Below are 15425 nucleotides of genomic sequence, written 5' to 3'. Positions count from 1 at the left end.
ATAAAGGTGATGTTTTCTTTCCCAAAATGGAACCATAGGACTGTATGAAAACTGCACAGAAAATCACAGTAATAATTTGTGATGAGGTGGTGCACACTTGTGTGAAGCACTTTGAGAAACGTTTTCCTGATGCAAAATATGGGCTCAAATGAATAAAAGTCATCACTGTACTGCGTTACACATACTGGCGCTCCTATTGTAGTTTGTGTACAATAGGAGCAACTGGACTGAATCCATGTGGAGAAACAAACCCCCCCAGGTCTAATCGCTAGTTAAATGTAAACTCTACTGGCCACGAAATACATTGAGGCTTTCAACAGCTAAGCCACTGTAGGCCAGAGAATGTATTCAGGCTAATAATATCCCAGTGAGAGACATCATCTGACCCAGCTGACATAATGTGAGAAAAGTGAATGGTCAGTGGTGAATTCACCAGAGGCTGAAGGATCCAGACCAGAGCAGCTGGCTGATTCAGTGCTATGAAACGGCGCCCACTCTCCCCAGTTAAACTAATACCAGAAAGACGGCACTATTTACACAGAGCCACTGGTCTGTAACGCTGCACTGTTCTCACGTGGCTGCACACACTGTACATATCCAGTACATCTGTGTGGGTTTCATGTAGATCAGCACATTGAACTGGCAGCTGCAAAGAGGCACAACACAAAACATGTGCGTATCTTGGCTTCTTAGCAGCTGCCCCTTAGCGAGCTACAGGTACGTACATCTGTTTTGTGAGCAGTACAACTGGGATGAATGTTGAAAGGAGGCCTGTGTGGTGATGCGCCCATCAGATAGGTGTGCTCCCCTCTGACTGGAGGAGACGTGATAGGAGTGGACAGGCCGGGGAAACATCAATGAGCAGTGAATAAGTTGGCATTCTCCAGCCGAGAAGAGATGAAAACATAATGTGGGCCAAGTCCAAAACAATGTAAGCAATAACTTGTTCTACCGCAACAATAAACAGCCATCAAACGCACACTGTCTTTCGGTTTGGCCTGAAAATAGTATTAGCCTGAAAACAGCTCTAGTATCAGTGATATGGATCCTGGCTGGTGACCAACCAGATTAAAACTACAGTATTGTCCTGGGTGACTACAGTTGTGTGCGATGTTTTATTCTGTCATTAAGTCAGTAGCTGTTCAGTCATTTAGTTTGTCAGGACAGGAGTAACATCATCGCCCTTGACCAGATGTGCTGACTGCTCTAGTAAGGGGGGCCAAGCTTCAGGGTCTCCCGAGGATTCAGTGGGACTGGTGGCAAGATGACAACATCAGTGATAAAATGTTCTGGGCTTACAAGTCCCCTTAGAGACTCTGACAGAGGCCTGGACAATCCACTTCATCCTGTTCAACGCAGCAGCCCATCTAGACAGAAAAAGCTAATAATAAGAAATATGTCTTCACAGATGGTGTCACAACAACAAGACCCACTATACTGTACCATAATGTCTAAGATTGGTTTATACTACTGTATATCATGACTTACGATGTGTGATTAGAAATACTGAATTAAGTTTAAGGAATAGTTTGGAAAATACAGTCACGCTTATCCTTTTCTTACAAAGTTAGACGAGAAGATCTATACCACTCTCAACGTCTGTACGTTAAGTATGAAGCTAGAGCCTGAAGGCAATTAGCTTAGCTTAGCAACTAGCCTAGCTCTGCCCAAAGTTTAAAAAAAATATATGCCTACTAGCATCTCTAAAGCTCACTAATTGTGGCATCTCATTAATCACTCCACTAATAACAACGTAAAACAGCAATTTGTGTTGTACAGATAGCGGAGACTCCATCATAAACTTGCTATTTGTCAAGAAATAGTTACACCAGGAACCTCCCCTCTGTTTTTGTATGATTTAAACAATCACGATATAACTTGTTAATTAGTGAGCTTTAGAGGTGTTGGTAGCCTCATTATTTTAACTCAAGTGCCAGAAGTCTTTGTTGTTGTAATACTTATTTCAGCCACAGGAGGCTAAAGTGCACCACTGTTGTTGTTATACTCATGTTCTGAATAGGACTAAAAGCATTCATGGTTTACCATTATGGTCCATTACATGACTGCAGCAATGTAATGCTTTATACTAACCCGATATAGATATATAGAGAGATTAACACTGTAACTAACAGTGCATGATCTTTTGTTTTACCATCATTAATGTGATGGATGCTTTGATCCAAATCCTTTCCCCTGGCTCTATCAGCTCTATCCATTGAGTTATACAAGGCCTTTCTGAAAGGACTTAACTGATATCTGTGCAGTGGTTTGGTCGAATATGCTAATCCCACCAGAAAACAGGAAATCATTTAACACAAAGTAGTCCGAATGGAAGTAACTTCAAACTTTTGACATGTTTTGGTCATTCACCCGTTACAAAAACTCACCAAATAGTTTTATTGCATTAAAGTCAGCATGAAACGGCATTTCGGTAGTTTCTGGCTTCCGTGAAACAGGACAGGCAGGCGGGACATAACGCTGGGAGGAATTTGATTTGAACGTTGGAAAGTGGGCGTGTCGTAACCGACGTACCATGCTGTTGCTAGCTATCTAACTAATGAATCTTAGCTCTGTGCTGCTAAAAGTCGAAGATTGATTGATGGGTGGATGCCGTGATACTATTCGTTGATTCAAGATTATGTAAGCACATATTTTAGGTTTACAGGAATAAAAAATTGGATTTTGATGTACGAATATAGATTTTTCTTTTTTTGGCGGATATAGTTAAATAGGTGCACAATATGATCGGGGCATTTTTCATTTCACCACAACTTTAAGCTAATCCTAAACCTAAACACACTTTTCCTTTCTTGCCTTAACTTAGCTAAACTTTTAGCATCATACTCAGTGTAAAGGTCGTATCCTGTTCATGCTTTTGAGACATTCATTTTGTGGTGCAGGGGGAGGGTAACTTTGATTTATAGCCCTGTCCCTTGCATGGCCACGGCAGTTCATCTGTAGTGTGTTGGATTCTGGGCTCATTTAACAGACTTTTATGAGATGGAGCTGGAGCTGTTGGAGCCACCTGATGCTAGCCGGAGACATCAATTGAATGTTTACTTATCCAAGGATAAACCGGAGACGGGAGAATATCAAAATTCATACCACCGTTTTGCTAAATTAATTCGTCCACAACACAGAATCATTACGGTTCAAGCTTAAATCCAATACATTTGGTAATAGGTATTAGCCTAAACTAGCTGTATGCTAACCATTAGCCCCATCACGCTTAAGGTTTGTTCTTTGTCGAGGCTACACTGTACCTCAGCTAACTGAGTTGTAATGGAGACTAATTTCTTTGAAATTTTTTAACCTTTATATTTACACAAAATGCTAATGCTCACTAATTAGGAATCTTCCAGTGACATAACTGTGCTTGTAAGATTTTTGTTGTTTTTTGTTATCTATTTTGATACACTTGATGAGCATGTATTTGCTATTTTTGCCACAAATCTGTGAATTTTGATTACCTCTGTTTAAACTGTAACCGAAACAACACAAAACACAAAAAAACTTTATATGTATTAAATAGCAAGGTGAACCACATCCCATCATGTGATATTTCAAAGATTCAAAGATTCTGGTAACAGTTAGAGCTGAACAACTAGTTGATTAATAGTTTAAGCCATTTTTTAAGCAAAAACAGCCAAAGATTGCCTTGTCTCAGCCTCTCATTTATGTGAATTTGATGCTTTTATGGCTTATGGCTTACATGGCAGTGTATTTCAGATATGTCTGACTGAAATGATCGACATGTGTTTTTTTGGGAAGGGGAATGGACTGGATAATGCATCCGTAGTACTTCGACTGTAGTCTTGTTTTATGGCTTTGTAAGGTTTCCTAATAGACACGTGGGTGTCCACATAACACAACACAGGCGGCACTGTTGTGTAAGCTGACAATCGCCGCCTTCCATTTTTCATTTAGTCCTGAAGCTTTTTCCAGACCCTGGTGAATGTATGTTGTATATGGTGGACTCGTTGTAAAACAGGAGTCACTTACACAACACTCAAACAACCAAACCGCTCCAAACTTGTTTACTGTGTTCAGAAAGATGTTATTTAACCCTTATGTAACATGGACAGCCCCAAGCACCACACACACAAAGACATATCTAAGTGATGGATAGTTTCTGTTTTTATACTTATTCTACACATGCATGTTCGGTGTAATTGTGAATATTCCAAAAATGTCCATTATAGAGTATAAATACAGTGCATCCGGAAAGTATTCACGGCGCTTCACTTTTTCCACATTTTGTTATGTTACACCCTTATTCCAAAATGGATTAAATTAATTTTTTCCCTCAAAATTCTACACACAACACCCCATAATGACAATGTGAAACAAGTTTTTTTGAAATTTTTGCAAATTTATTAAAAATAAAAAACTAAGAAATCACATGTACATAAGTATTCACAGCCTTTGCCATGAAGCTCAAAATTGAGCTCAGGTGCATCCTGTTTCCACTGATCATCCTTGAGATGTTTCTGCAGCTTAATTGGAGTCCACCTGTGGTAAATTCAGTTGATTGGACATGATTTGGAAAGGCACACACCTGTCTATATAAGGTCCCACAGTTGACAGTGCATGTCAGAGCACAAACCAAGCATGAAGTCAAAGGAATTGTCTGTAGACCTCCGAGACAGGATTGTCTCGAGGCACAAATCTGGGGAAGGTTACAGAAAAATTTCTGCTGCTTTGAAGGTCCCAATGAGCACAGTGGCCTCCATCATCCGTAAGTGGAAGAAGTTCGGAACCACCAGGACTCTTCCTAGAGCTGGCCGGCCATCTAAACTGAGTAATCGGGGGAGAAGGGCCTTAGTCAGGGAGGTGACCAAGAACCTGATGGTCACTCTGTCAGAGCTCCAGAGTTCCTCTGTGGAGAGAGGAGAACCTTCCAGAAGGACAACCATCTCTGCAGCAATCCACCAATCAGGCCTGTATGGTAGAGTGGCCAGACGGAAGCCACTCCTTAGTAAAAGGCACATAGCAGCCCGCCTGGAGTTTGCCAAAAGGCACCTGAAGGACTCTCAGACCATGAGAAACAAAATTCTCTGGTCTGATGAGACAAAGATTGAACTCTTTGGTGTGAATGCCAGGCGTCACGTTTGGAGGAAACCAGGCACCGCTCATCACCAGGCCAATACCATCCCTACAGTGAAGCATGGTGGTGGCAGCATCATGCTGTGGGGATGTTTTTCAGCGGCAGGAACTGGGAGACTAGTCAGGATAGAGGGAAAGATGAATGCAGCAAAGTACAGAGACATCCTGGATGAAAACCTGCTCCAGAGCGCTCTTGACCTCAGACTGGGGCGACGGTTTATCTTTCAGCAGGACAACGACCCTAAGCACACAGCCAAGATATCAAAGGAGTGGCTTCAGGACAACTCTGTGAATGTCCTTGAGTGGCCCAGCCAGAGCCCAGACTTGAATCCGATTGAACATCTCTGGAGAGATCTGAAAATGGCTGTGCACCGACGCTTCCCATCCAACCTGATGGAGCTTGAGAGGTGCTGCAAAGAGGAATGGGTGAAACTGCCCAAAGATAGGTGTGCCAAGCTTGTGGCATCATATTCAAAAAGACTTGAGGCTGTAATTGCTGCCAAAGGTGCATCAACAAAGTATTGAGCAAAGGCTGTGAATACTTATGTACATGTGATTTCTCAGGTTTTTTTATTTTTAATAAATTTGCAAAAATCTCAAAACTTTTTTCACGTTGTCATTATGGGGTGTTGTGTGTAGAATTTTGAGGAAAAAAATGAATTTAATCCATTTTGGTATAAGGCTGCAACATAACAAAATGTGGAAAAAGTGAAGCGCTGTGAATACTTTCCGGATGCACTGTAGTTCAACCAGTTCAATGAACAGTATTAAGGTCCAGTTCTCTCATCATATTGTGCTCTCAGCACTGAAATGGAAAGTTTGTCCTCCTTCTCCTCGACTGAACACAGTCGGGCACCTGCTGTCAGAGGATTTTGCGTCAGCCTGTCCACAGTTGCTGCCCTTTTCACCAGCGGTCATCCCTCTTTTGGAGGGCAAAGCAGTGGCAGTACATTTCAAAGACTCCGTTATCACAGTGTTCATTTCCAGGTCTGACATCGCTGTGGCTTTGCGGTAGCAGCTCCTCAGCCCCCTGCGGAAGCGAATGGTGAACAGGCCATAGATGATGGGGTCCAGGCAGGCGTTGAAAAGCCCAAAGATGAACAGGATGTGGGTGAGGGAGTGAGAGACTTTCCCCTCCAGGTCATCTGGGAAGAACCAGTACCACAAACCCAACAGATAGTACGGAGTCCAGCAGACTATGAAGCAGGTCACTATGACGATGCTCATTTTCAGAGTTCTCATTCGAGCTTTGGGGATGTTGTTCTTTGAGCAGCGGAGATGTGGCTCATTTGAGGACACTGGAGGAAGGAGAGAGAGTCAGGTGTTAATCCACAGCTGGGATGCGAGCATGCAAAGTAATTACTTAACAATATGCCACCTTTTTACCAGGCTCAGCTGTGAACTTACAGTTCTTTTTCGTCATCCGTTTGGAGATCTGGATGAAGATCCTGGTGTAGCAGATAATCATTATGGCCAGCGGCAGCAGGAAGAGGCAGGAGAAGGTGAACATGTTGTAGGCTGTTTCTTGCCAGTGAGTGACAAAGCTCCCCCTAGTGGTGCACTGAGTAAAGTTTGCAGGATATGTGATGGTGACATTATGGAAAATGAATATCTGAGGAACGAAAAATGGAAAGAATATTAGGATAGCATATTTTGCTGGCAGCAGTTGTATTTTCTTATCCCTGTCTGTTTGGCAGAGGTGAGATAGAAAGATTAAAGTAAATATCCTATACGACAAAGAAAAACATTAAATCCTCACATTTGAGAAGCTGGATGCAGCGAATGTTTAGTTTTGCTTGAAGAATAACTTAAAACAATTGAATGCTTATCAAAGTAATTGCATTAATTTTCTGTCGGTGAACTGATTAGTCAACTAATCATTTCAGCTCAAATCTTATTGCACTAACTATGTGTGGACATCAGAGCCAAGTAGGTTTTTGTGGAATTTGCATTGGTATGTTGGTGCATCATATTACTAAGAGAAAAGAAAAAAACAAGTAGTGCCAAAGTCAAGAATCACAAATGTAATACTTACAATTTACTACAGAAAATTAATATTTAACAAAAGTAAAATACATCTGTTTTAAAATGAAAAGAGCTGTGCTGTGTTTAAAACAAAGAGGATGGAAGGTGCAAAATATTGTATGGATTATTGATTTAAAAACATTTCAAAAGGTTGCCATTGAATTTATTTTATTTTTTTACAGATTGGATTGGACCATGTCGCCACACTTCTGATATTTCCTCTACCACGTGATCAACACTGTTATACGCCAGGCTGCCATGTGTCTCATTGGTTACAGGGAAGCATCTATACTGCCAGGATTAGGGATTTCCCATCCTTTTGTAACTCAATGAGAGAGCCACTAATCCCTAATGCTGAGACCCTGTGGCCCCCTAAATCATGCAGCAGGTTTTCTTGCATCAAAGCCTCTAGAAATTGCCACATTGTATGTCAACACACAGAGATACTTAACTAGAGAGAATGATGAACTATGTATAAGAATTTATTCCAAGTAAATATACATTTCCTCTAACGTGTAGTTCAATACCTGTATGAGTCAGAGATAATCGTGTGTTGCCAGCCATAAAGGCCTACAGCCTGCTCACTGTAATACTGTATGGAGCATTGAAGAGAGGTTTGAGTTGTACAAACACGAGAGACTGACCAGTTCCCAAACTATCCCATAACCCAGGACTTCTCTCTGAGTCACGTCCTTCAGAGTGATCAGTCCCTGTGTTTAACCGAACAAGCTGTAATCACCTGTCTTGTCTTACCTGAGGGATCGAGAACAAGGCGCTCATGGTCCACGCCACCGTCAGCATGACCCTGTTCCTCTGTCGGGCCATGCTGATGGCCAGAGGGTCGAGGATAGCCGACTGTCTGTCCAGACTAATCACCACTGTGACAAAGGCACAGGAGTACATGGCCTGCAGCTTGAGGAACATCAGGAACCTGCAGGCCAGGTCGCCGGCCAGCCACTGGACTGTGATGTTCCACACTGCGTCCACGGGCATCACGATGAAGGTGACCAAGAGATCGGCCGCGGTCAGGTTGATTATCAGCACTCGGACGTGGGATTTGCGCTTGTGGCCGTTGGCTGCCCACAGCACAGCCAAATTGCAGAAGGTGGAAACGCCACACAGGATGAAGGTAACGATCACTCGGACTTTGGCCGCCGTGGAGAACGTGGGCAGCTGCGGCACGCTGTCCACTGATGTCCAGTTACAGTGAGGGGCCGGCCACTCACAGCTGGCATTGAGGTCAAATCCTGAGCTCTGCTGATACATGACGACAGGAGGATCACAGCAGGAGGAGGCATTCATCTTCTGACCCTCACCAAGGAGTCAGCATTGCGGTCCGCTACATGGAGGCTGGTGGCGCCGAAGGGGAGATAAAGCACAATATACACATGAGCCGTGTGCAAGTCGGTGCAAAAGGTTCATCTGCATGCATTTACATAATAAAATAATGAAACATTAGTTCTGTGAGTGGAACAGTGGCTGACAGAGAGGGAGCAGTCTGCTGAGTGGGGCACATCTCTCTGATGCTCGCTGATGTGGAAAGATGATTGCCTCTAACAACGCAAATTAGGTGCATGGAGGTGGGGGGAGTGGGGCTGATCTCCACTTCATACAATCTGCAGCACCACCAACAGCAACACCTGACAACCAATCAAGTTAAGTACATAATATTCTCTTGTGTAACAAAAAAAAGAAAAAGAAAGAGGGACATGTTTTAAACCCATTTTTCTCCACGTTTCGTCTCAGTGGTGAGACTCAGCCTGGTATCTGTAACACTGTATTTGGTTTCCGCCTTAATATCAAGAATGAGCTTAACTGACAACAAAGGGTTACCAAATATTGCGCTTTGCACTATTACTGTGTGCGTATTTCCGCTCTCTATATACAGGTCTATTCACATATTAATACAAGGAATAGCTGCAACAAACTCACGTGTGTGTCCGTGTTGTCGTGGAGCGATGCAGTTCCCAGATCAGATAGCGATTCAACAAAAGTGAAATCCTCCTCATGGAAGTCCCGGACCCTGCTGCGGCTCCATCTCCCTGCTGGACCCCTTAGGCTGAGTCCAGCACTGAGTTTCTGAGTTGTCTAACAGTCGGCCTGGAGAGTCCACACCCGCAGGTCTCTCTCGGTGTCCCTGCGGGACTTATTCCGGGCGCCCCTTTTTGTAGTCCCTCCGCCGCGCGCGCGTTCCGCCGCTCTGTGGGCGCGGCCACGTGCGTCTCTCCGCATCCCGGGAGCGTCACTTCAATGAGCCCTGAGCTCAATTTCTAATTTTAATCCCGCCAGACTAAATGTAAAGAGACACCGCAGGACCGAACCAAACCTGCTCCCATTATCTGCATTCATTGTCTCTGGCAATAGCTGTTGCGCTCCAATACCACCAGTAGCATTTTCTCTTATGACACACAGTGTTCTTGTTTTCCTTGTCAAAGCAGGAGGACCACTTTTACCCCTGCCAGCCTTGCACCTGTATTCCATTATAGCAGCAGGGCTCAAATAATGGACAGAGTCTTTAGAGAAAATGCTGTCTGCTGTCTGCTGTGAGGTTTGACATGAGGAGCTGTCGATATTCACCTCAAAGTGAAGCAAGTGCTGATGTCGAACATGAAAAGTGTAGCTTTGCACAGAAAAAGGCACAAAACAACCAATAACCCTTTTTTTTTTTTTTTTTACCCCCAAGCACATCTACAACTCAGAGCATTGGGGGTTGCCTCAATAATAATTATTATTATTGTTGTTGTTGTTGTTGTTGTTGTTATATAAGAATAATAAATAAATACATATTTTCCTCTTGTTTCACAAGTAATATGGAGTCATGCAGATTATTTGCTCTGGGATTTCAGAGAATGAGATCGTAAGTGGGGATAAATGCAATCTAAGTGTGGTGCTAAAAAGCATGAAAAATTACATTTTCTTGTTATGATTTGGGTCACCTGGGCTGGATCACATGACTGCTACTAAGTGGAATGTGTTGTTTGTAGTGATGGTCCCACAGTGTGATGTGTGAAATCTGGGAGCTGGTCTCAGGTCTCAAGTTTCAGGAGACTTACGCAGAAGCATTTACTGAAGCTCGGCCGAGGATGACAGAGATGAGCGGTACAAGTGAGCACAGTGTGATGCCACCCAATTCTGAAGGTGAGGAATATTTAACACTGTACTGGAGATACGAGATTCTCTACGTGTGCAAATTAAGTTTATTCTTCACCCAGCTGAAGATGTATGGAGATTCTATGGGATTCTAAACAAGGAACGATGCCCACCTATGTTGTTTGTCCCTTCAGGTCATATTCAGAGGAGACAGGATATCAGAGTGGAGTCTGGGGAAAAGTGTAGCCTATCTCCCACAACTTTGGTCTGCTGGGAGACAGAGACAGCCTCGCCTTGTCAGGACAGCTGCGCCCTGACCAGGCTTCCTTGGAGACAGAGTGGGACTATTTCTCGGCTGGGAGCAGTAACTTCCTGGAGCTTTGTTGTCACTGTGAGGCGGCGCCTTCATATTTATTGTACTGAGTGGTATCGGTCGTCTCATCTAACTCTCAGCAAGAAAGTGAATAAGCATATTTCCCGAAATGTCTAATCATTCCTGGTGATAATATGTCAGTGTTGTGTCTACAGCTTGTTTGCGCTGCCCCCAAGTGACCAAAAGAGACATTGGTTTGATGTATAGCAATGAGTTGTACTTGACCACAGTATTTGACATTTGACTGATGGTAACAATGGCCCAGGCAGGTTATATGTTATAGACATGGATGAAGAAATGGTCACCATTGAGTAAGTCTTTGTTTCCACACTGACAGTACACCCCACATTCAGCTCCTCCACATATTGTTGTAAGAATGAAATGCAGACGTGGTTTCTAAAGCACATTATCTAACACCTACACCATACACTCGCATGATCTGAGCTCTTTGTATGAAGTAACAAAAGAGGTCTTTTATATTTCCCATATAGGCTCTTGAGCAAAAAAGAGGGAGGAAAAACCAGAAAAGGTGCTTCGTGGAAGGCATTACTGATAATACCAGTCAAGAGTTCAAGACATCATGAAAACATATTCCGCTTAATAGACAATAGAGAGTGAAGAGTGACAGACATGATATTGAGACAGGTGGGAAAGGTTATGACCTGGATTCAGACCAACCAGGCTATGACGTAGACTGCTAAGCTATCACCGGGCTCCTCTTCTGTCACAGGATGATTGTTTTAACAACATGATAAGGCCTCAGGTTGTAACAGAAGAGAGAAAGGCATCAGTTTATTCCCTCGCACCTGGTAATATGTGTAAAATATCTACCTGTACCACATATCATTTGGCCTATACTGTACTGTACCTCATAACACACAAACAAACAGTACTGACATCTTTGTTGTATTCTTGCGAACCACAAGAGAGTTAAATTATGAAACCATCATACATGCTGTTCAGCTGATTCTGTTACGTAATATTTATCAACCGTATTTCTCTTCAAGGATAAAAAAAAAGGAATGGGATGCTAACCAGTCACAGTCAATGCTCTGTCTTTGGTCCAAACCCTCTTTAGAAATTCAAATGAGAGATTCAGTTACAACATGCTGTCTTTCATGTAGGTGTAGTCTATTATTTGATATAAACCACTACAAACTGGATGGAAAATATTCATAATTAAAGTGATGAATAAAGGCGCATTTTAATTCTTGGGGTTATTTTGGACAGTAGCCACGCAGAGGAGAAAACAGATCGTTGGCATGTCATAGCCTTACCTCTCAGCCGCACGCTCTCCTCTATTCACTCTGCAGCAGTTGCTTGTCAGCAGCCTGGCTGTTCAAAGCGACGGAGCAGCTGATGCGTGCTGGCTGTTGGTTTATGCAGATGTCACACTCTGGGCTACTGTCCAAACAGGCCGTGACCTTCCCAGCTCCACAGACATCGGACTCATTTTCCACGTTAATCCACAGTAATTGTGGTGCTAGTATTGAGGCTAAGTATTATTAGGGCTCATTGCTTCGATGTGATCTTGCTGAAATCCCTCCAATTCCACAACCAACACATATTACTGCACCTGCAGGCTTGTGAAGCCTCAGACGACAGAGTGCTTAACCTGTTAGTTTCTCATAAAACGCCTTGTTCTGCTGCTTATACAAGTGCTTATACCGTCATAGGGATATTAGGTTGAGCCTGTAGATGCATAATATGGTTTGTTTCCAGTGTGTAATGAGGTTGTTCAAATGTCAGCCGTCTAGTGGCACTAGGGGAAAAGTCAGGGGGTCACCAAAGTCTATAGGATTCATTAGGATATGTCATTCAGCATGGCCTTTTTTCAAGTTTGGAAACCTTATGATTTGATGGATCGAAATAAATTCTCAGTAATGGTTTAAACAACAGGTGGTCACACAGCAAGCCTTGGCCAAGGTGCTGGCAGAGAAGTCAGCTGATAACCAAACTGCTGATACTATATCACAGCGTCAGATGTGTACACACGGTGCATGTCTAAGGGAATAAGTGATGAGTCCAATGCTAATATGGTCAGCATGTGATTAGACCACTTTACCACAGGTTAGCACAGATCTAGTTTTTATAGAGGATCTAGTATGAAGATACAAAGCTCCAAAGCTTCCTCTACCATGCATGTCAGTCCATCCATAATTCACTGTTTCAATAGATGAAATGAAAAGTAGATGGTAAAGGAAGCAAAAGTATCATTATTATACAATTATTTTGAGAAATTCAACGCGCTGATTAAAACGTTTCAACAGCTACCATGTCCGACTGTTGCAACCAGAGTGGATGTGCCTTAAGAAGCTGTTCCACTAATGGGCATCAGCTGGTGGCTCCACAAAATCTGACTGTATTGAACTGACCCATGTCCATGTAAAACTCTGCAGCAGCATTAATGCGGTGTTTACTTGATCTAATAAATATACATTTCAGGACTGAGCATTTCATTATCTGTGGACGGGCCATTCCTGAATTGCTGAAAGCAAAGTCAACGTTGTCTAGACGCTGAGCTGACATGTACTAACATACTCATCAACAGATTAGCTTTAGACTGTCTCTTCTATATTGTCTTATATTTGTCTATATTTTGCAGGTTTGTTTGGTCGCCTTTGCAACGCATCTATTTCTGCGTATACACTTCATAATACTATACAATTTACACTTTGCCCTCCTCCCTCATCGGAAGCTGTGATAAAAGTACTTGAGGCTCAATGCGGTGCAATGAACTGTTGTGAGTGAACTCTTTTCTCTTTGGGCTACACTCTTAGGACAGTTTGATGGATGGGTGGTAGTTGTTCTATCATTCATTTATTCATTTAATGTATTTATTTTATACCACTCATCTCAGCTATTTTCTTATGCTGGATTATAATTATGTTGCAAATGGATGGACTTGTTGAGTCTTGGTGCAGTGACCTCTGACCTTTGACTACCTCTTGTTGTTTGTAATGTTGATTTACAGTAAGTGAAGATTATTCTGGTGTTTTTAATGTAATTATTATTTTACACATTACAGTGTTAACCTCAGTGACATTAAGATAATCCATTGATTATCCATAAAACATGGATATGAACAATCAAATAGTCAAACAAATGACAAGTGAAGTGAGTTCTGAAGAATCCCCTAACCATCCCAGTGCCTGTGCAATAATCTAATATGAACAGCGTATTACGTGAAAATCTATGGTCAAGATATAAGCAGAGCAGAACAAACAACACTAGCAAATACCGTGCCATATAATCAAAACAATTAAAATCAAGTTTCTACTTTTTCAGGTCAACCTAAACACATTTAATGCAATCTAATATAACAGCCCTGCAATAACTCCTGCCTTCACTGTATGAAACCATGTTTAGTTTTTGTTGCATGAAGCATTAGCTTCATAAAGTCTGGCCTACCTAATGAACTGGCAACTCATTGTTTACATGTGCAGAATGGCAGTTGTACAGTTGTAGGATGTATAAAACCGACATCCTTATGCTGTAAGATTAGACAAATGCACATGTAATGTGTTACCGCCTTGAGTCTGCTCGACCAACAAAGTTCATTCAGTTTACCAGAACATCCTTTACATAGAAAATAACAAATGACATGAATTCAGACAAAACCAAGACAGAACAAACATATTACAAAGTTAAAGCCTGTGTTTTTTTCCCCCACCTGAGAGTCAAAGATGCCACATCCTTTCTGACGCTCTCTGTTATATATTGTGCATCACTGTATATTCTGTTCCATGGACAACAGACTGGACAGGTAATCTGCAGGTCTACCTGCCGGCAGTCTAAGCTGTTAGTAGTCTCTGATGTGCAGTCAAGGGTAAAGAGGATGGTGGAATGATGTCTTCCCAATGGACTGCACGCTAAAAATATCCCTCCTTCAAAATAGGACACTGATGATTTTTCTTTTCCACTGCAAAAAGGTTGTACTCGACTGTCTGTCATCCAGGCTGAGCTGTGTAATGTGACCCCTCCTGGCAGAGTCAGAGCAGATACATTAAGCACCAAGCACCTCTAGCATTGGACAAGCCACTTAATAACGATATCTCCAGTTATTACTTTACCAGTGGTTTGGATGATGTGTTTCAGTTTTTATCAATTGTTCATATCAGTGCTAATTGGCTATTTCGTATGTTGTTCAATACTACAGTATGTGCTTCCATTGTACTGCTGAAATACCACATAGCACGCATTAAGTGAATGTTTTTTATCATTGCTTTCGAGATGGCAATGTCGGTCTGTCTGTCTCTTGGTCGGTCCACCACTTTGGTCCTGACTAATATATAACTTTTGGATGGGATGCCATGGATGTGGATACAGGCATTCGTGGTTCCCAGAGGATACATCCTACTGACTGGTGATCTCCTGACATCTCTTCTAGAGCCACCATGAGGTTGACATTTCTATGAAACAATTGGATGGATTGCCATGAAATGTCTTGCAGACATTCATGTTCCCCTCAGGATGAATTATAATAACTTTGGTCATCTCCCGACTTCTCATCTAGCACCATCAACAGGTCAAAATTTCAATTTGTCCATTACTTTGGTTTATGATCAAATTCCAGAAAAACTGTGATGACATTACTGTCAACCTCAGCTGTCCTGACGTGTTTAGTGTTAATTAGCAAAGGCTAACACTAACGTTATACCTGCTAAACATCAGCATGTTAGCATTGCCATTGGGAGCATGCTAGCATGCCGACATTAGCATTTAGCTCAAAGCATTGCTGTGTCTTATTTCCATATTCAAGTCCTGGCAATGTTATGAATGATTTTGTGTCGACTGTATGTGTGTAGCTTATGGTCTGACAGAGTTGTTC

At 42.3% G+C, this 15425-nt stretch overlaps 1 protein-coding gene across 1 annotated transcript; it reads right to left on the bottom strand.

The window, feature by feature from the left end:
• Positions 1-5892: 5892 nt before the first annotated feature.
• LOC139286004 (putative gonadotropin-releasing hormone II receptor) lies at positions 5893-8433 on the bottom strand. Its single transcript, XM_070906646.1, has 4 exons — positions 8358-8433; positions 7885-8321; positions 6514-6718; positions 5893-6404 (listed from the first exon to the last, which is right to left on the bottom strand). The coding sequence occupies exons 1-4, from the start codon at positions 8431-8433 to the stop codon at positions 5893-5895; spliced, it is 1230 nt and encodes a 409-aa protein (XP_070762747.1).
• Between the last annotated feature and the right edge of the window lie 6992 nt (positions 8434-15425).

The sequence above is a fragment of the Enoplosus armatus genome, chromosome 1, assembly GCF_043641665.1.
Source record: "Enoplosus armatus isolate fEnoArm2 chromosome 1, fEnoArm2.hap1, whole genome shotgun sequence".
NCBI lineage: Eukaryota > Metazoa > Chordata > Actinopteri > Centrarchiformes > Enoplosidae > Enoplosus > Enoplosus armatus.
Note: the sequence above shows the minus strand (reverse complement) of the source record. Positions and strands in the feature narration are given on the sequence as shown.

What these genes read in the sequence shown, in the direction of transcription:
- LOC139286004 (XM_070906646.1), bottom strand. Translation starts at nt 8,433, where the DNA reads ATGAATGCCTCCTCCTGCTGTGATCCTCCTGTCGTCATGTATCAGCAG. An exon ending in ATTTGACCTCAATGCCAGCT is followed by an intron (nt 8,322 to 8,357) that starts GTGAGTGGCCGG and finishes ACTGGACATCAG; the next exon opens with TGGACAGCGTGCCGCAGCTG. An exon ending in ACGGATGACGAAAAAGAACT is followed by an intron (nt 6,405 to 6,513) that starts GTAAGTTCACAG and finishes TCCTTCCTCCAG; the next exon opens with TGTCCTCAAATGAGCCACAT.